At 49.0% G+C, this 19,500-nt stretch overlaps 1 protein-coding gene across 1 annotated transcript in view; it reads right to left on the reverse strand.

Annotated features, from left to right (window-relative positions):
- Window positions 1–3,045: 3,045 nt before the first annotated feature.
- Window positions 3,046–19,500, reverse strand: part of TRPM1 (transient receptor potential cation channel subfamily M member 1) — a 115,974-nt gene continuing 99,519 nt past the window's right edge. The window contains exons 25-29 of the mRNA XM_055141384.1: window positions 17,905–17,925; window positions 16,178–16,322; window positions 14,064–14,266; window positions 12,781–12,913; window positions 3,046–5,052 (exon numbers count right to left, since the gene is read on the reverse strand). Coding sequence (XP_054997359.1) covers window positions 3,936–5,052; window positions 12,781–12,913; window positions 14,064–14,266; window positions 16,178–16,322; window positions 17,905–17,925 — 1,619 coding nt within the window. The 3' untranslated portion in view covers window positions 3,046–3,935. The remainder of the gene's footprint in view (window positions 5,053–12,780; window positions 12,914–14,063; window positions 14,267–16,177; window positions 16,323–17,904; window positions 17,926–19,500) is intronic.

The raw sequence follows: 19,500 nt of genomic DNA on the forward strand, positions 1-19,500 counted from the left end.
ACACACAGGATTTATTTTCTTTTGGTTTTGTGTCTCTCCCAGCGGTGCTCAGGTTTTAAGCCTGGCTCTGTACTCAGGGATCACCCTTGGTGGGACTTGGGGGACCCTTTGGGGTGCCCAGGGATTGAGCCCAGGTACTCTCTCCAGCCCCATGATATTTTTTTTAATGATTATTTCATAAATTCTCTGCACCGAATGGTTTTCCGTGACCCCCTTATTACTCTTCAAGTAATACATGGGCTTTTGTTTGTACACAAATGACAAGTGATTTGAGTTTGGCATTTAGACATTCTTTTGCATACAAGATTTATAAGCATACTTAGGCAAAGTATCTTCACCTTAGGATGTACCTTTCACATATATGCAAACTAACCCCCACTGTAATGGTGCCTCATGGCAGAAGCTAGGAGGCTAATTGGAAGCCATTAGAGATCAACTTGGCCTGAGAGATAGTATAGTGGATAGGGTGCATGCCTTGCATAAATTCCCAGCACTACTTATGGTCCCCTAAGCCCACTGGAGTGATCCCTGAACAGAGCCAGGAGTAAGCCCTAAACAAGGCTGGCCATGGCTCCAGAACAAAAAAGTACCAACTGAAATAGTTGTGGTGCCAGCAGTGGAATGAAGTTGTTTTTTTAGTTTTGTTTTGTTTTTAAAGTGGTTTGGGGAGCCAGAGTGATAGTACATCGATAGGGTGTTTGCCTTGCTTGGGGCCGACCCGGGTTCGATCACCCGCATCCTATATGGTCCTGAAGTGCCACCAGAGTAATCCCTGAGTGCAAAGCCAGGAATAACCCCTAAGCATTGCTGGGTGTGACCCCCCCAAAAAAAAAGTGGTTTTGTGACCAGAAAGATAGCATTGTGGGTAAGGCACTTGTCTTGCACATGGTTGAGCTAGGTCTGATCCCCAGCACTACATATGGTCCTCTAAGCACCACCAGGAGAGTGATCCCTTAGCACAGAGTCAGGAGTAAGACTCAAGCACAGGGACTGGAGCCATAGTCCGGTGGGTTGGGTGTTTGCCTTGCATGTGGCCAACCTGGGTTTGATCCCCACCATCCCATATGGTCCCCCGAGCATCGCCAGGAGTCTTTCTTGTGTTCAGAGTCAGGAGTAACCCTGAGGACCACTGGATGTGATCCAAAAAGCCAAAAAAAAAAAAAAGATTCAAACACAGCCAGGTGTGCACCCCTCCCCCCAAAAAAAGGGGGAGAGTAGTTGTTTTTTTTTAAAAAAAAAATGGAGCGATAACACAGTGGGTAGGGCATTTGCCTTGCTTTGCACATGCCCAGCCTGGGTTCGATTCTCCCGTCCCTCTTGGAGAGCCCGGCAAGCTACCGAGAGTATCTCGCCCGCGTGGCAGAGCCTAGCAAACTACCCGTGGCATATTTGATATGCCAAAAACAGTAACAAGTCTCACAATGGAGATGTTACTGGTGCCCACTCCAGCAAATCAATGAGCAATGGGATGACAGAGATACAGTGATACAGTGATGATGTCTATTAAGTAGGGGGGGGCGGGGGCTGGAGAATAAAGTACAGGGGTTAAGTGGCTTATCTTGTATGCCAGTATTGCATATATCCCCCAAGCAACACCAGGAGTGATCCCTGAACACAGAGCCAGAAGGCCTGAGCACCCTGGGTGTGATTCAGTTATCTGCCACTTCCCTCTCCCCCCAAAAAAAGAAAATTGTAGCTTCTTGAGGGGGTATTCTGGGAAGATGATAGCAGCCTAACTGTCCGGTTTCCAGACAAAAATAGACAAAGGAAGTATAAACTAAGAACATGCAGACAACAGCTGCAATAAACCTTGGAGAAATGGTATCTACACGATCTCCAAGAGAGAAGCAAGTCAAAACTAACCCAGCAGTCATAGGACCTTATCAGCAAAAGGAAATCAAGGAGGCAGGAGAGAGCTCTGAGGGCTGAGAGGAATTACTTGGGAGGCCCAGCCCCCATGGAGAGAGGAGCTTGCTGCCAGTGCCAGGGCAGACTGAGGACTCAATAATCAAGTTCTTGGAACTCCTAAAGTGACTTTGCCGGCTTCCTACTAGTATAGAGACCCAGACTAAAGACCAACTACAAGATATGGAAGCAAAACAGAACCAGAAATTTGTTGGTAACATTTTCCAAGTCCAAGTTCAGTGATAGCAAGTGACTAGGCTGAACTTGGACCAATGGACTGTTTAGGCCATTGAAAGTAGATCAACTTGGGTCTCAGAGATAATATGGTGGATAGAGTGCTAGCCTTGCAGGAATCCCCAGCACTACCTAGGTCATGAAATTGACCAATGGGAGGAGTTACTAGATGCAAGTTGTTTATAATGGGTGTTTTTAGGAGACTGAATTTGACCAATGGGAGGGGTTACTAGGCTTAAATTGACCACTGTGTTTACTATACTAAAATTGACCAATGGGAGGTGGTACTAGATTGAAATTGACCAATGGTAACTGTTACTAAACAAATTGACTGGGATGGGTGTGTATTTTATAATAAACTCATATATTTTGAGTCTTTTGATATTGTTTTTACAGTAACATTTTCTTTAAAACAGCTTCCTTAAGTAATAGGATGATGACTTTATCTCTTCATTTTCTATATATTCAGCAAAATGAATCTTGATCTGGAATAACTATAGGAGAATATTAATTTTTACATTATTTTATTTTATTTTATTTTTTGCTTTTTGGGTCACACCCCACGATGCACAGGGGTTACTCCTGGCTTTGCATTCAGGAATCACTCCTGGTGGTGCTCAGGGGACCATATGGGATGCTGGGAATCGAACCCGGGGCAGCCGCTGTATTATCACTCCAGCCCCAGTTTTTACATTCTGAAACCTAAATTATGAAAACTTTGAGTGCAGTTTGTATTTAGGAAGTAAGCAATCCTATAACCTCAACAGAGCAAGGTCTTGTATCCATTCAACTCTTGATTCCCCTTGAATCAAGTTAAAATGTGTTTAAGTTTGTTTAAAATGTCATTCTGTAACTCACTGATGAGTTTGTAAGGTTTGGAGAGGGGGCTGTGAGCTACCCCGGCGGTGCTCAGAGCTTCCTCCACGCTCTGTGCTGGGATCGAACCAGGGCTGGCATCATACAAGAGAGGCGCTGACCCAATGCATTTCTCCAGTCTCTCGAATTTAAAGTTTTAAATTGGAAGCTCCAAGCCTTGCAGTCTGGGATGTGAACAGCCTTTCTGTGGCTCTGGGGCAGGCAGCCTGTGATCCAGCACAGTCGTGTTCCAGCCATTGCTCAGTCTGAATATTTTGTGCTTGACCTCAGCCATGGTTTGACAACAGGGAGGTGGAAGCTGGTGTCTAAATGCACTAACAAAGCTCTTGGTGCCCTTCCACAGTCACCATCTCTGTGCCATCAGTAGTGGCCAGGCACTTTTGTTTTCATTGTGTAAAACTTTTGAAAACATTGAAACACAAAATTCCAAGGTTGGGCCTCCTTGTCCATCCTAATTTAATCCCCCCGCCCTCCTTCAGCCTCCTTCTTTTGTTTTAACATGTTTGTTCCTGCTTTAATTTCAATTTGTCCCATCCGCTGTCCCCTCCATTGAATAGCTTATTTGTAGTAGTCAAAGTCATTTCTTAGGCAATTTGGTAGCCCCAGGAAATATATTGTAGAATCTTGCATACTAATTAAGCAGCTGACCTCAATTGAAGAAACGTCTCTCTCATCGGCTCCTAAGCCAACTTTAAAAAGCAAAAAATAAGAAAAGAAACAAAAAAGCCCTCCCCCCACCAAAAAAAAACCCCTAAATTTTCTAAATCAGTTAGCAAAGTATTTCGCTAGTGCCTTAACACTTAATAAGTTGTTAATTTCAAAGATTTTTAAAATGAAGATGTTTTCAGAAGTGGGTGATGTTTAGCTGACCAGAAAGGCCCTGGGCCCACCGGAGTGGCTGGTGAAAGAATCAAACCCCATTAGCATTCCGAAGTTTTCTCTTGTGGAAACTTCTGTTCTTCTGGGGCAATTCCAGACACCACCACTAAATTACTTGCACTGCCTGTGTGCCTGGATCTGCCTCCTCCACCCTGAAAAGCTTGCCCCTTCCTCAGATGTCCATGTAAGCTCTTGGACCTGGAAGTGAAGAAGCCCAGAGCTGGGCCGGATTTCACAGACAGTGAGTTTTCCTTCCCAAGCGGGTGTGCATCAGCTGCGCACAGACGGGAAATGTTCGGGGTGAGAGTCTCAGCTTCAGACACAAAGCTCTCGGTGCTACGTGAGCGGGTGACCTTCTGCACTGGACACTTCCACGCTGCTGTGGGGCGTGTCTTCACCCCACCCGCCAGCTTTCTTCCCCGGGAATATGCAAAGCTTCTGGACTTGATGGTTCTGCGAGCCCTCGGTGCTTCCTCCGGGTGAAAATGAGGCAGCTTTGTCTCTCCCGGGGGGTGGACCAGTGTGCCTTCCATCCCATCGCTTCCCACCGCAAACTGAGGGTTTGAGAAGTCAAATTTGTTCTGTCCACATGTTGCCTGGGTTGGATGGAAACTTGGGGGAAGAGTTATTTCTCTTTCGGGGTTCCCAGCTTGCCTTTCCACGTCTTTAGCAGTGTTCCCCGTATTGGAACCGGCATTGAGCTCCAAAGCCTCCTTGCCAGGGTCCAAGGCAAGTGGACTGTGGTCTGGGGCTGGAGTGCTGGCACTGGCCAGGGGGCTAGAAGGTCCCTTGGGGTCCAGCTGCATTTTCAGGTCCTTGTCTTCCTTGACGTGGGAGCCTGTCCCTGGAGGCATGGAGCGAGGGTTCTCCTCACTCGCCTCCTCTCCACTTAAATGGTACTGGGACAGGCTGAAGCCATCGGCACTGCCCAGGCTGCTCTGCCGTTGAAGGAAAGTCACGTCCCACTCAGAGGCGGCTCGGGACCGCGTGGGCAGCAGGTCAGCCCGGTCAACCCCTGCCAGGCTTCCCAGCGTGTCCACTGTGCGGTTCGCTAACTCTTCCAGCTGACAGAGCCGCAGATCGACACTCTGTAGGGCCGTTTTCATGAAATTTCCCCTTTCATGGATCTCATCCAACCTCACTGACATATTTTCAACTCTGGAGAAGACAGAGGGAGAGATTTTAATGAGATGGAGAGTTTGCTATAATTAAAAAAAAAAATCAAGGTAGTGCCCTGGAGGCAGTCCAGCTGATAAGTCAGAAGCATTGCAGGAGGGAGAGAGAGCACAGAGGTGAGGGCACTTGCCTTGCACATGGCCAATCTGGGTTCTATCCCCGAGCACTGCCAAGAGTAGTTCCTGGGTGCAGAGCCAGGAGCAATCACTGGGTGTGGCCCCAAAACCAGGAAGAAGAAAGAAGAGGAGGAGGAGGAGGAGGAAGAGAAGGAGAAAAAGAGGAGGAAAAGGAAGAGGAAGAGGAGAAGATGAAAAGAAAGAAGAGGAAGAGAGGAAGAAGTAGAAGAGGAGGAGGAGGAAGAGAGGAAGAGGAGGAGGAAGAGAAGAAGAAGAAGAAGAAGAAGAAGAAGAAGAAGAAGAAGAAGAAGAAGAAGAAGAAGAAGAAGAAGAAGAAGAAGAAGAAGAAGAAGAAGAAGAAGAAGAAGAAAGAAGAAGGAGAAGGAGAAGAAGAAGGAGAAGAAGAGGAGGAGGAGGGAAAGGAGGAGGAGGAGGAGGAGGAGGAAGAGAAGAAGGAAGAGGAGGAGGAGGAGGTGGAGGAGAAGAGAAGAGGAGGAGGAAGTTGAGGATAAAGAGAATCACTGAACTGGGCCGCGTGACTCCTGGGTGAGGGCAGGCACCCCAGGCCAAATGTCCCACTTGGACTCCCCCCAGCTTTCAGCATTCTCCCTCAGGAAGACACAGACTCTGTCCCCTTTCTAGAAGTTTGCTTCCCTGCTTGTCAGTCCCTTATCCATATCCTTGTCCGTTCCTTCCCTGGTTTTCCTGGCCTTCTCCCTGCCCTCTGTTCTTTGCTGCCTTCTGTTCCACTCTGCTGGACCCCAGATCCCCTGGCTGCCTCACCCCTGGCTGTTTCTCACCCACCAGGGCCTGGTGCTTCCAGAACCATCTTTGCTGAGGCTGTGAACATGTCCTGGTGGCCACATTGACAGCTGCTCAGGGCAGTGAGAGAGGCTTCGGGCTTCTATTCTTAACTCTTCTCAGGGAGAGGGCTATTTATATGCCTCTTCGGAAACCACATCCTCTGAGCAGGAAGGGTCTGACTTCCTGCAAACTTGCCGCTGGGAGACTAAATGTAGGAGAAACCCCAACTTCTTTCTTTTCTAGTTTCCTCAACCGGGGTCCCCCTCGGTTCTAAAGGGACCAAACGAAGAATTTCCACTATTCCTTCTCCACTCCTTGAGTTAGACTTGCTTTTCTCGTGACTTCTGTGCTAACATTCAGGGCCAAAACAATAGGACAATGTGTATGGCACTTACCTGGCATGTGGCAAACCCAGGATCGATCCCTGGTCCCCCATATGGTCCCCCTAGCCCCACCAAGAGTGATTCCCTGAGTGCAGAGCCAAAAGTAAGCCCTGAATACTTCCGGATGTGACCACCCTGCCTCCCAAATAACTCTACACTGTCCCATCTAAAGTAAGCTGGTAAGATACAGAGATGCTCCTTCTTTCTTCCTTAACCCATTATCATTTTCTGCCAACTTTCTCTCTTCACAGCCTGATTTTGATTACAGCATCGCCAGCTTCTCCACCATAATAAAGAAGCAGCAATGCCACCTGCTCTCCAGGCCCCCTTAACTGGCTGACCCCGCCACCCCCACCTTGGCTGCCCTACCAAGCTCTGTGCCAGGAGTCCCTTTTAGGAGACCCAGACATCTCCCATACCTATGGCCATTCCCTGGGGGCAGACAGTGCCATACGTCCACATATGGGGTCTAGGCTTGAAACATGTCCGATGTTCACTGCCAACTCCTTGAGAGAGCACCTTTAGTTGCGTTCCTGTGTTTATTTATGTTAGTTCTCCAAGGGATGCTTAGGGGGTCCAGGGGCCTCTCCCAGTCATATTCTGCCAACCAGGCTGATGTTCAGTGCCAGGGTCCAAAGATGTGGTGCTGCTCAGGCCCTGATTCTGGGGATTACTCAGGCCAACCCAGCAATGTCAGGGATTACTCCTAGCTCTGTGCTCAGGGATCACCCTTGTCAAGGCTCAGGAGATACTATGCAGCGCCAGGAGCACAACCCAGGTTGGCACATTCAAGGCAAGCATTGTAACTGCCGCGCTATATCATTCCAGTCCCATTTCTCTTCCAAACTCTTAACTTGATCTCTTATTTCCTCCAGCTGTCACTTGTCACCTCAGGCAGTGAGTTCTAACGGAGTCGCCTGTACTCATCTGCGAAACATTCCTTCCATGTGGCCAACAAGTTCAAAGAACAAAGAAGTCTGGGGAAGTTAAAAACAAGCTGACTGGGCCCGTCTTCCATGAAGCCAAGAAAGAGGACAAAATAAATAATTACGATTTCTTCTGGGTGAAGTTCCCAGCACTGGACTGAGGGAGACTGTTATTCAGGGCTCCCACTGAGCTGAGGCCTGGGGCATAGGATGAGGAGGTCTATTGAAATGTCACCGGCTCACTTGACCCCCAAACAAGGTGCAACTCTGTTTTTTTCTTGGGGGGGGGGGGGTTGGGGAGGTCACACCCAGTAGTGCTCAGGGCCTCCTCCTGGCTCTGCACTCAGGGATCACTACTGGCAGACTCAAGGGACCCTCTGGTGCCTGGGATTGAGACTGGCTCAGCTGCGTACAAGGCGAGCCCCCTCCCCGATGTCCTGCCTCTTCACCCCCAAGCCCTGTTTCTTTGCGGACAATCTCAGATGATTGGAAACCAATGATGAGATTCCAGAGCTCTTGAACAAGTAGATTCTGAAACATTTTGCCAGGTTAGTTCTTGCTTTTATGGCTATTTTGTTTTATATCTTTTTTTTTAATTTAGTGGTGGTGATAGGGGGGGTGATATGGGGGAATGGCAATGCACAGAGTTTATTCCAGGCTCTGTGCCCAGGGATCACTCCTGGCGGTACTCAGGATTCTCTGTGCAATGCTGACGATCAAAGCCAGGTCTAGGCCAGTGCCCTCCCTGCTGTCCTGCCACTCTGGCCCAAGAGAAGAATCTTTGCTGTGAATTAAACCTGATCGACCAAGGGCCATTAATACTGAAAAAGAAAACAAAACAAGGTATAACAATTATGCAGTGAGAGGCTGACAGTATAGTCTCATGCCTCCTGGTATAGGTCCCCAAGAACCTTTCCTCAAAACTGGGCTTCAAGGGGCCCAGAGGGGTAGAACAGCAGGGAGGGCACTTACCTTGCATGCCCTCCTGGGTTCGATCGAACCTGGGTTCGATCCCTAGCACCCCATTTGGTCTCTTGCATGCAACCAGGAGTGATTCCCGAGCGCAGAGCCAGGAGTAACCCTGAGCAGCGCTGGGTGTGGCTCCCACCCCCCGAAAAACAAACAGAAACCCCCCAGCAAACTCTATTTTTGCAGCTCTGAAGGAAGGCAGTTATTAAAACTTGTTTTATGTACAACCATCTTTCCACGGACAACCACCATCGTTCACCTGCTCAACATCTCATAAATTATATGGGGCCAGTTTCCTAATGCTAGAGTTCAAGGGTAACCTCCTTTAATGAAGCAGCTCAATCCACTTGGGACTAAAACGCAAACCCACATTTCATGGACCCACGGGATTCTCTGTTTAACTTCTAAGACACAGTCTAACCTGTAATCTTTTTTTTTTTTCAATTATCCCAGCTCTTACAGTTGCACTCCAAACTTTATATCCGGACATTTTCCTTCCCGTGGGTTTCTTCCTGCCTTTTCAGAGTAATTGCAGGGAGCGATCCCAGAATAGACTCCGGTACTGAGGCTGACTCACGACTGTCAGGGATGAAAGACTAAACCTTAGTCTTCCTAAAAAAACAAAAAGCAAAATCTTGTGTTTTCTCATTCTGTCTGTCTGTTTGGGGGTGCCACACCTGGCAGTGTTCCGGTATCACTCCTGGTGGCTCAAGGGACCTTATGGGGTACTGGGGATTGAACCTAGGTCTGCCATGTACAAGGCACATGCCTTCCAGCTGCACTATTGCTCCAGCCCTTCCTCATTCTTTTTTGTTTTTGTGTTTGCTTTGGGGCCATGCCTGGCAATGCTTAAGGCTGACTCCTGGCTCTACATTCAGGATTCCTTCTGGTGGACTCAGGGCACTCTGCAGGGATGCCGGGGGTCAAACCCAGGTTGGCCATGTGCAAGACCAGCACCCTCCCTGCTGTACTGTCGCTCTGTTCTTTTTGTTTTTGGGCTTTTGGGGTCAAATTTGGCGATGCTCAGGGGTTACTCTTGGCTGTGCACACAGGAATTTTTCTTGGTAGAGCTTGGGGGATCCTATGGGTTGCTGAGGATCGACCCCAGGTCAGCCGCGTGCAAGGCTGATGCCCTTCCTTCTGTTCTATCACTCTGGGCCCTGCTTGCTCTTTCGAATATGCAGCATGCTGCAGAGTGACTAACAGCAGGTTAAGTTTGGGGCTTCCAGGCTGGGCCACCACATGTGCATGAGCCAACATGGCTTCACTCTGGTGATGGGTGTTTTTATTAGTGGCTTGTGTTTTTTGGTTGGTTTTTGGTTTCTGGCCCGCACCTCACCCTGCACTCAGGGTGGGACTCGGAGAAAGGGTGTGGCTGGCCCCTGCAGAGTGGCAGGGAGGCGACGGAGGCGCAGGTCTGTGTGCTGACACGTTTGCAGCATGAGTTCCAGGCCTCACATACACTGGCCCAGGCTGGAAAAGGAGGCGCCCAGGGAACAGCTCGGGCAGGGAGGAGCAGGAGGAACTGACACCTGCAGTGTCACCCCTGACGGAGCTGGTGACTCAGCACTGGCAGAACTGGAGAATCAGCTCTTTGTTCAAGGGGACACAGAAAAGGAAAGCCACACCAGGCTGGCAAGGGTGCAGGAAATGGCAGACGCAGACGCTCTGAGCACTGCAGGATGGGGTTTCTCATGTGAGCCAGTACCCAAAGTTACGGGACCAGGGGGGTCACTAATAGCTTGGTGGCTCTGAACTCCTGCCTGCCAGTCATAAAGTCTTGAGTTCAATCCCTGGTGCCACCACATGGGCCCCTGGCTGGTGATCCAGGCCATGTGATCTCTGGTCATGCTAAAGGGGGGTGCCACTCTTTGTGAGCCCCATGATAGAAAAAGGTGTGAGCCTCATGGCCTGAGCTTGCTCCTGGCTCTGTACTCAGGAATTACTCCTGGCAGTGCTCAGGGGACCATACGGGATGCCTGGGATTGAACCCAGGCTGGCCGCATGCAAGGCAAACGCTCTCCCACTGTACTATTGCTCTGCCCCCAAATTCATTCATTTTTTTTAAGGAGTAATTTTTCTATTATTATTATTATTATTATTATTATTTTGTGTCAGGGATCACACCCAGCAGTGCTCAGGGTTCTGTGCTCAGAGACCGCTCCTGGTGGGGCTTGGGGGCGCCCTATATGGTGCTGGGAATCAACATGCGAGGCAGCACCCTCCCCGCTGTCCTGTCTGTTCAGCCCAGAAGGAACTCATTGTATCTCCATGCTCCCAGCTCTCCAGGTAAAGGAGGGGCAGGCTGGAGAGACGGAGTCTCCTGAGCACTGCTGGGCATGGGCCCAGGCGCCCCTGAGCACTTCCAAGGTGGCCCTCAGACCCTTCTACTAAATTGTCACTGGGACTGGTCTTTGGACCCTCTAAGCAGCTCTTGGGAGGATGGCCCAATTAAGTGGGTTTCTTTAAAAAAGGAGACAGAACAGCCTTCTCCCGCCCCTCCCGCCCCCACCCCCAGCTTCTCTTCCAGAATGAGGCCTCGGGGAGCCTGAGGGGCGAGGAATGTGTTTCCTTTCCTCCCGGAGGTCTCGCTCAGTCAAGGGCAGGGAAAGTAGCACATCTCACTGCCAAGCCCGCTTGCATGCCTCTGACGCATGCACGGAACCCCAAGAGGAAAACGCAACCCGGGACTGACCTCAGGTCACAGTCCTGAGCCCCGGTGAAAACTCCAAGGCTTGGGGAGGGAGGAAGGGGGAGCGGGAGCGAAACCAAGCCCAGTTCCCAGGTTCTGTCACTCCTCAAAGGCTGTGCTCCATCTCCATTAATGCCTCACGGAAGCACAAGAATTCCAGCCCCCAGCCCTCACCTTCGCCAGGAAGTTATGGAGCGATAGGATCGGCCAGCGGAGAAAGCATTTGCCTTGCACGCAGAGTGAGGAGTCAGCCCTGAGCACCACCAGGTGTGACCCAAGACTAAAATAAAAGTGAACTAGAGCTCAAAAGCGTCTTCATGAGGATGATGGTAGTAAAGAAGCATCCCGGAGTTCCCTGGAAATGCACCTGCCATAAAGGCGGACAGCAGACACAGCTCACACTTCGCTCTGGGTGGTCAGATTAGAAGGTGACTAAGTCATGGAGCAGAGAGAAGGCAGAGCTGGAGTGGCCAGGAGCCTGTCTCTCCTGTCCTGCAGCCGTAGAACAGCAACAGGGAGAGTGAGGGCAGCAGAAGCATCTGCACTGGGGCCTTCGCTGGCAGCGGTGGGAATCATTCTTTTGAGGCCTAACAGTAAGCACGTGGATATATCTGGGGCATCTGAGCAGAAGCAGTGATGACCACCTTCCCCTGCCTCCAGGTCTGTATCCTCAGACCCATCCAGCTGCCGGAGAGGCTGGTGGTACTCTTTGAAATGATGCTGATTTATTACAGTCATTAACACAGTCTTAGCAAGTGATAGATGATTTCAAAAGGGTCCTGATTTCAAAAAACATCAGCACTTCTGGCTGAATGGCACCTGCCTATGCTTTACATTCCTTTAAAATACTTTTGGGTGTGACCAAAAAAGCAAAATAAATAAATAAATAAATAAATAAAATACTTTTGTGGGGGAGCCAGAATGATAGTACAGTGGGAAGGAAGCAGTACTGTCTGTCTTGCACCTGGGTTCAATCCCTGGCATCCCACACGGTTCCCAGAGTACCACCAGGAGTAATTCCTGAGTGCAGAGCCAGAGTAACCCCTGAGCATCACCAGGTGTACGCCAACAAAATAAAAAAGTTTTTGTTGGTTTTTGCTTTGGAACTGTACCTAATGATGCTCAGGGCTGACTCCTCTCTCTGTGCTCAGGAATCACTCCTGGAAGACTCAGAGAACTAAATGGATCACTGGGGATGGAACCTGAGTCAGCCCCATGCAAAGCAAGCACCCTTCCCACTGTACTATCTTGCTGCTGCCCTGTGCTTTGCATTTTTCAGTAAAGTTTAGGGAAGGCTCCTCCTTCTGGCCCTCCCCAGCCACCAGTGTCCAGTCATTTACTACCTAGTTAAGTGCAGCCTGTGGCTGATATTGCTGGGCCCCGGGGTTGAAAAGCATCTGAGAAGCTGAACCTGGTTGAAAGGTCAGGGTTCATGAGATCTCGGTCCCTCTTCCCCATCTCCTGAGAGCACAACACCTCTGACATCGAGGAGAAACCGCAAAGACGTGAGGCGGGATGAGAAGGTCAGTCCAGAGGGAAAAGTCCCACAGGGCAGAGGCAATGGAGTCACCCACCCCTGAGCTGACTGTTCTCTCCCTGCGAGCAGACCCCGCTCCTGCTCTGGGTCGTCACAGCTTTGGGTCGTTTGTGCTCAGGTGGGGTCCTCATGCCCATGGCCAGCACACCGTCGTCAGCCAAGAGCATCCACACTCTGCAGGAGAAACACACCACACCTGCAGGCACACAGCAGGAGAACCAATTGGGGCAGGGGGCTGTGCAGACTGCAGACTACAGGGACCTGCAGTGGCCACGCCCCTCACCTCTCGCAGGTGACTCGGATGCGCTCATCGCTGGAGGCCTGCTGCTCGTCCTCCTTCTCCTGGAAGTGCTCCTGCATGCACTGCGCCTCGAACTCCTGCAGCCGCTTCAGCTCCTCGTCGCTGAGGAAGAGCTCTGTGCACGGGGAGAGGAGCTGCTGGCCTCCCAGAACCCCCACAGGGGCAGCGTGGCCCGCCTCCCACCCCAGAAGCAGGTCTCCGGGTGTGGACTGTGTGGCCAGATTGTAGTGGGCAGTCACCTCTTCCCACCCAGCAAGGCACCCAAGAAACACATCAAAAATGAGAGCTGCTTGCTCAGGGGAACCTTTCTGTCCATAGCTCACGGGTTCAAGGCTCTCCCACCCTCTTTTGATAAAATGGTGGGGGTGTCGGGGGCTAGGCCACACCTGCTTGTCTCCAGGCTTCTAGCTCTGTGCTCAGGGATCACTCCTGGTGATGCTTGGGATCACTCCTCGGAGTACCAGGGATCAAACCCAGGTTGGCCGCCTACAAGGCAAATACCTTCCTTGCTCTACTCTCTCTAGCTCTGCATTAAAATATTTTGAAGGGCCAGAGCAATAGTACAGCAGGAAGGGCATTTGCCTTGCACATGGCCAACCTGGGTTTGGTTCCTGGCATCCCAAAGGGTCCCCTGAGCACTTCCGGGAATGATCCCTGAGCACAGAGCCAGAAGTGATCCCAGAGCACTACCAGGTGTGGCTCAACACACACATACACACACACACACACACACACACACACACTCAACAAAACAAAAAGTTATAAAGTAATAGTGAAATCTTTTGAAAAGAACATTGCATGTATATCCGAGAATTTTCAAGAAGTCTCTTGGTTGCTGGCCTCTTCACGAGTATGTTTGCAATCATATTGATAACGGATCAGTTTGAGAAATGAGGACCAAGTGGACACAAAAAATGAGGAGGAATAGGAGCTGTAGGAGCTGGGGTAGGGAGTTGTGTTTTCACATCAGAAGTGTTAGCAAGGCCTTCCAAAAGACTGTCCACTGGGAGTGCTCTTTGGAATTTAGCCCAAGCAAGGCCCAAGCAAAAACTGCACAAACTCAAGGGCCAGAGAGCAAGGACAGTGGGGAGGGCCTTTGCCTTGCATGCAGCCACCCCAGTTCAATCCCCGGCATCCCATAGGGTTCCCCAAGCACCACCAGGAGTTAACCCTGAGTGCAGAGCCAGGAGTAACCCCTGAGTATCACTGGGTGTGACCTCCTCGACCCCCCTCCCACTCAAATAAAAACAAACCCCAGCGCATACTCAGCCCACGATCCTGCTCATCCCGCTCGCCTTCTCTCTTCTTCCTGCAGCGCCCACTGAGGCGCATAATGATCATGTAGAGGTGGCTGAGAATGATCATGGGCGGGGGCAGTACTGGCCGGTCATGGAAGGTCATGATCAGCTGGTAGCGCTGGAATTTCCACACCTGGTTGGATATTGACTTGACTTCGAAGAAGGTATTGCTTGAAGAAAAAATGAACAGTCAAAGTTAGTTCAATTGACTGGTACTGAGTATTCCCGGGGCAATGAGAGATGCAGTAGATGAAGGGATACAGTGAAATGACCAATTATTATTGACCCCGAGATAGCACCATTTTGGGGGGTTGATCTATCATGGGGGTTATCTCTGCCCAACTGAGGGCATTTTATTCTTATCAGTAAGGAAGGCAGTGTATAGATATTACTATCTACTGTCTCTTAGGGAAAAACAAAAAAACATGACTAGCAAGATAATAGGCCAGAGTTCATCCTTTGCATGTGGGAGGCCCTGGTTCAAGCTCCACCACCGCATGCTCCCCTGAGCACTACCAAGGGTGACCCTCAAGCACTTAACTGGGAGCAGCCCCTGGGCGTGACCTCCAGATAAGCAAACAGACAGAAACTATTCCAACCAGTGACCCACACTCTCAGGACATTCATTTCATAGGCTCGGAGGAATGAGCTGATCTAGCCAACATTCGGAAACGTCAAAACTTTTAATTCAAACAACAAGTTGGTAACTTTTTTTGGGGGGGGGGTGCCAAGGGAAGGGGGTAAACAGAATTGACTCATTATTACAGTTATCTGAGTGAAGGTACATTACTTGGGAAGCTGACTAGGTACAGATCTTTTTTTTCTTTAGTTTTCAACCATGCGCTGGGAGAGGCCAGAACTGTGCGTGTTTTCTGCTGCATGGGGCCTGCAGGACAAAGTGTGCACTGAATCGTTTATCTGGCCTGGAATTTGAAATAGATCTTCTCTAATGCCCTGGTCAGATCTATGATGTTATATTTCTATGAAGGATGTTTCCCGCATCATTTTCATTATAAAAAAAAGTGATTTTAAAATCATTTTTGATGCATGGTCAAATTTTAACACATCACACCCAAACAGGCAAGTTTTACAAGAACCTTGATTTCATATTATATGAACTATTATTTTGGATTGGCCACCCCTTGCTCTGTGCTCAGAGCTCCCCCAGTAGTGCTCAGAGGTCAGGCAGTGATGGGGAGCAAGCCCAGGCTTACCAGGTGCAAAGCATGTGCTACAGCCCTTTCAGCCATTTCCTCGACCCAATCTTTCAAATAACGGTTTTGTTCTGTTTTGTTTTGTTGGTTTTTTTTTGCTTTTTGGGTCACACCCAGCAATGCACAGGGGTTACTCCTGGCTCATGCACTCAGGAATTACTCCTGGCGGTGCTCAGGGGACCATATGGGGTGCAGGGATTCGAACCCAGGTAGGCCGCGTGCAAGGCAAACGCCCTACCCACTGTGCTATCACTCCAGCCCCTTGTTTTGTTTTTCATGCCAGGTATTGAACCTAAGATCACCAAAGGTGTCTGCCCCAACTACTGAACCACTTCCTGGCCCCTAAAGCCATTTATTTTCTAGGTCTATTGACCTCCTCTTCTCTAAGGAAGAAAATAATTTATATAATATTGTAATTGCAATGGCTTGTAAAACAAGCATGACTTTCTTTTCTCTATTGCTTTTCTCTGGGTCACAACTGGCAATGCTCAGGGGTCACTCCTGGCTGGCTCGAGGTGCCGGGGATCAAACCTAGGTCAGCCACATGCAAGGCAGGCACCCTCCCCGCTGTGCTATCTATCGCTCCAGCCCCTCAACACGGCTTTCTGTGCATCTGGTCATGAATCAAAAGCAAACTTGGTCAAATCATTTCTGTCAGGAGAGTTCCATCGAAGAAACCGTTTTCCTTGGCTTCAAGTACAGGCTCAGCTGTCCTAATTCTAAGCATGGAGACGTAAGAAATGCCAACCCCTTGACTAATGAGCTGGAGGCTGGTGGGAAAAGACTGTTGGAATCTGACACCCCAAATGCTTGGCTAAGATGTGGGGACAGTCTTGCATAAGGTCCAGAAAGGGCCAGAGTATGTACTTGAAGACAGCGATGAGCAGGTTGACCAGCAGGATGTTGGCGACCAGGAGGTAGCAGGCCATGATGGCAGGAGTGAGCCAGGCACCCGGGATACAGGGCGGCAGCCTTTTGCCTTCTTCATCAAACAGGTTATCACCACAAGGAGCTGAAACAAAAGCCAGTCTTTTCAGTTTCTCGAAGACATACATCTAGCCAAGAAGTGTATTAAAAAAATGTCCATTATCACTTAGGAAGAAGGAAACACAAATCCAAACCTCACACCGAGAGTGTGGCCTTATCAAAAAAACTAGGAACCATAGTGTTGGCGTGGATGTGGTGAAAAGAAACCTTCATCACTGCTGGTGGGAATGTCATCTGGTCCAGCCTCCACAATTCAGAGATTTCTCAAAAATGGGACTTGGTGCTCCCATGCCACCAGCTGTGCCACTTCTAGGTGTCTCCCTCCCTCAGTGGAAGAGATCTAAGCTCAGCTATATTCATGGCCACTCTGTGCATACCGTACAATAGCCAGGATATGGAAGCAACACAGATGTCCAGCCACAGAGGAATGGGGTAAGAAGTGGTGGAACATCTGCACAATGAGAGATGTCACAGCCACGAGAAAAAAAACCTGCAGTTCATGGTGGTCACATGGATGGAACTGCAAGGTGAAATAAGCCGGGGCAGAAGGACGGATACAGAATGAGGTCACTTGTCTGTGGGTGGAGAGAACAGATTGAAGGTAGGGATACTCTTAAGTGCTAACAAACCTTCCATATGAGAATAAGACTAAGAATGCCAAATTAGTGGGGAGACAGCAGGGGAACCAGCAGGCTGCCAGGAAGTAACACGGGCACAGAAGTCCAGGGTCTCAGGCCGAGCCCATAGTACAGGAGGCAGCTTTTTTGCCTTGCACACAGCTGACCGGGTTCAATCCCTGGGCACTGCAGAAGTAATTCCTACATGCAGAGCCAGGAGTTACCCCTGAGCATTGCCGGGTGTGACCCAAAATAGGAGGAGGAGGAAGAAGAAGAAGGAGGAGGAGGAGGAGGAGGAGGAGGAGGAGGAGGAGGAGGAGGAGGAGGAGGAGGAGGAGGAGGAGGAGGAGGAGGAGGAGGAGGAGGAGGAGGAGGAGGAGGTCTGGACCACTTGGATGGGGTCACAGTCTGCAAAAGCAACACTGTCACTCAACAAATAACGTGCAGGGGTGGGAGGAAAGGAACACTGGGCTGGAGTGGACATTAGGAAGGGACAGGGGTGATGCTGGGCAATTAGGTGGGGGGGCATTGGGGCATTAATGTCTTACATAAGTATCAGAAACTATAATAACCTAAGCTATAATTAATGTAGATTGAAGTTTGTGTTTTTGGGGGAGGGGATTTGCTTTGATATCAGATTAAAATAATGTTGACACACATTTATTTCCATTTTTCCTTTTTATCAGCCACTATTTATTTTTTCCTGTGAAAAACATCAACGATTGTGTGTACAATCATTTCTTTCTCTGTTCATTTGAAATACCACTTTATTTTCATCCTTCAGGAAATGGTCTCTGAAGAGGAAACTATTTCCTGAAAGACAGATGATCCCAATAGTGATTAATGAAGTTATAATTCTTCTCTCTTTTGACAGATTTTAACAAGATATTGACAGGAAAGAAGAGAAATCATTGAATCTCACTCATGGACTAAAGGAAATCACTGTAAACACAGTTCCTCGACCAGAGTCAATGAATCATGTAAACTTACGATTAATTTCCATGGCGTAGACTAGACAGCAGTTGAAAAGCAGGAATTTTTTTTAGAAGTTTGAATTGTTTTAGGAAGGAAGGAGAGAAAACAGGATGACAGTGAGAGAGAAAGAAAACAAATGATTACCAACACAGGAACTGTTTTGCCATCAAAAATGCAAAGCATTAAAATGCAAAGTAGTCAAGGCTGGGAACAAGAGTCTTATTGGGAACTGGTGATCGGGCTAGATAGAATTACATATGTTATTAAAATCAAAGAAAGGGCTGGAGCGATAGTACAGCAGGTAGGGCATTTGCCTTGCACGCATCCAACCCGGGTTCGATTCCCAGCATACCATATGGTCCCCCGAGCACTGCCAGGAGGAATTCCTGAGTGCATGAGCCAGGAGTAACCCCTATGCATTGCCGGGAGTGACCCAAAAAGCAATAAATAAATAAATTAATTAAATAAATAAAGGAAATAAATATATTTTGTGTATATTTCTCCACCGTGTGTCAGAAGCAGTAACAAACATTCACAGTTTAGAAATACACAAAAACAAACATGAACCAGGTGGCAAAGGACCAGTTTAGCCAGAGGGTTGACCAACATTAGCATCCCCTTCATACCTCTACCAATATCGCCCAGACACAAACGCATACAAAATTATTCTGAATTAATCAGGCCAAGAGTCAAAAAACCTACATTAATACATTAACCTTCAGTATATATGTTTGTTTATCTAAGTTACTAACCATCTGAAACCACTTCTGATTTTTATAGTCTGGTTTATCAAACTACAAACGCTGCCACTAACTTATTTTGAGATGTTGGGGAGAAATAATAGTGTCTGGAAAGATGTGATAAAAGCTAGAAGAAGGGCTAAAGACATAGTACAGAGGGTAAGGTACTTGCCTTGCATGCGTTTGGTCCAGCACCAGCACCATATATGGTCCCGGAGCATCACCAGAAGTGATCCCTGAGCACTGCTGGGTATAGCCCCCCCCATCCCTCCCCCCTGCAAACAAAAGAAAACTAGGAAATAGGGTTGGAGCCATAGTTGAGTGGGGAGGGTGCTTGACTCGCATGCAGCTTACCCAAGTTTGATCCCTGGCACCCCATATGGTCACCTAAGCCTGCCAGGAATGATCTCTGAGTACAGAGCCAGTAGTCAGCCCTGGGCACCCCTGGATGTGGCCCCAAATAAAATAACTGGGAAGAAGTGCCTAACACAAACTATTAGCAGCCTGATCATGTGGCAGTGGATAGATCAATGCAGCACTTTCCATCTGAGAGGAGACTATTCCAAAGCTCTTTAGCAGAGCACTCTTGAACCTGAGGCTTTAGGTCAGAATGTGCCGTGCAAAAGAAAACTCTGGTGCTGATCGGCACGAAGGCAGCAATTGTAAGATGGATATAGGGGAAGCCTCTCAACACGGGCTGTGCCACCCTGCTCAGCCCCGGGCAGGGTGGAGACCCACGTGCCCTGGAAGTACATGCAGGCTGGTGACACCTTCCCTCCGCTGATCCAGATGATTGTCAGTACTAGGGGGAAACAAAGGACAAAATGATATTGCCATAGAAAACGTGGACTAGGGGCACTATCCCACCATC

Source organism: Sorex araneus, chromosome 6 (genome assembly GCF_027595985.1).
Source record: "Sorex araneus isolate mSorAra2 chromosome 6, mSorAra2.pri, whole genome shotgun sequence".
Taxonomy (NCBI): domain Eukaryota; kingdom Metazoa; phylum Chordata; class Mammalia; order Eulipotyphla; family Soricidae; genus Sorex; species Sorex araneus.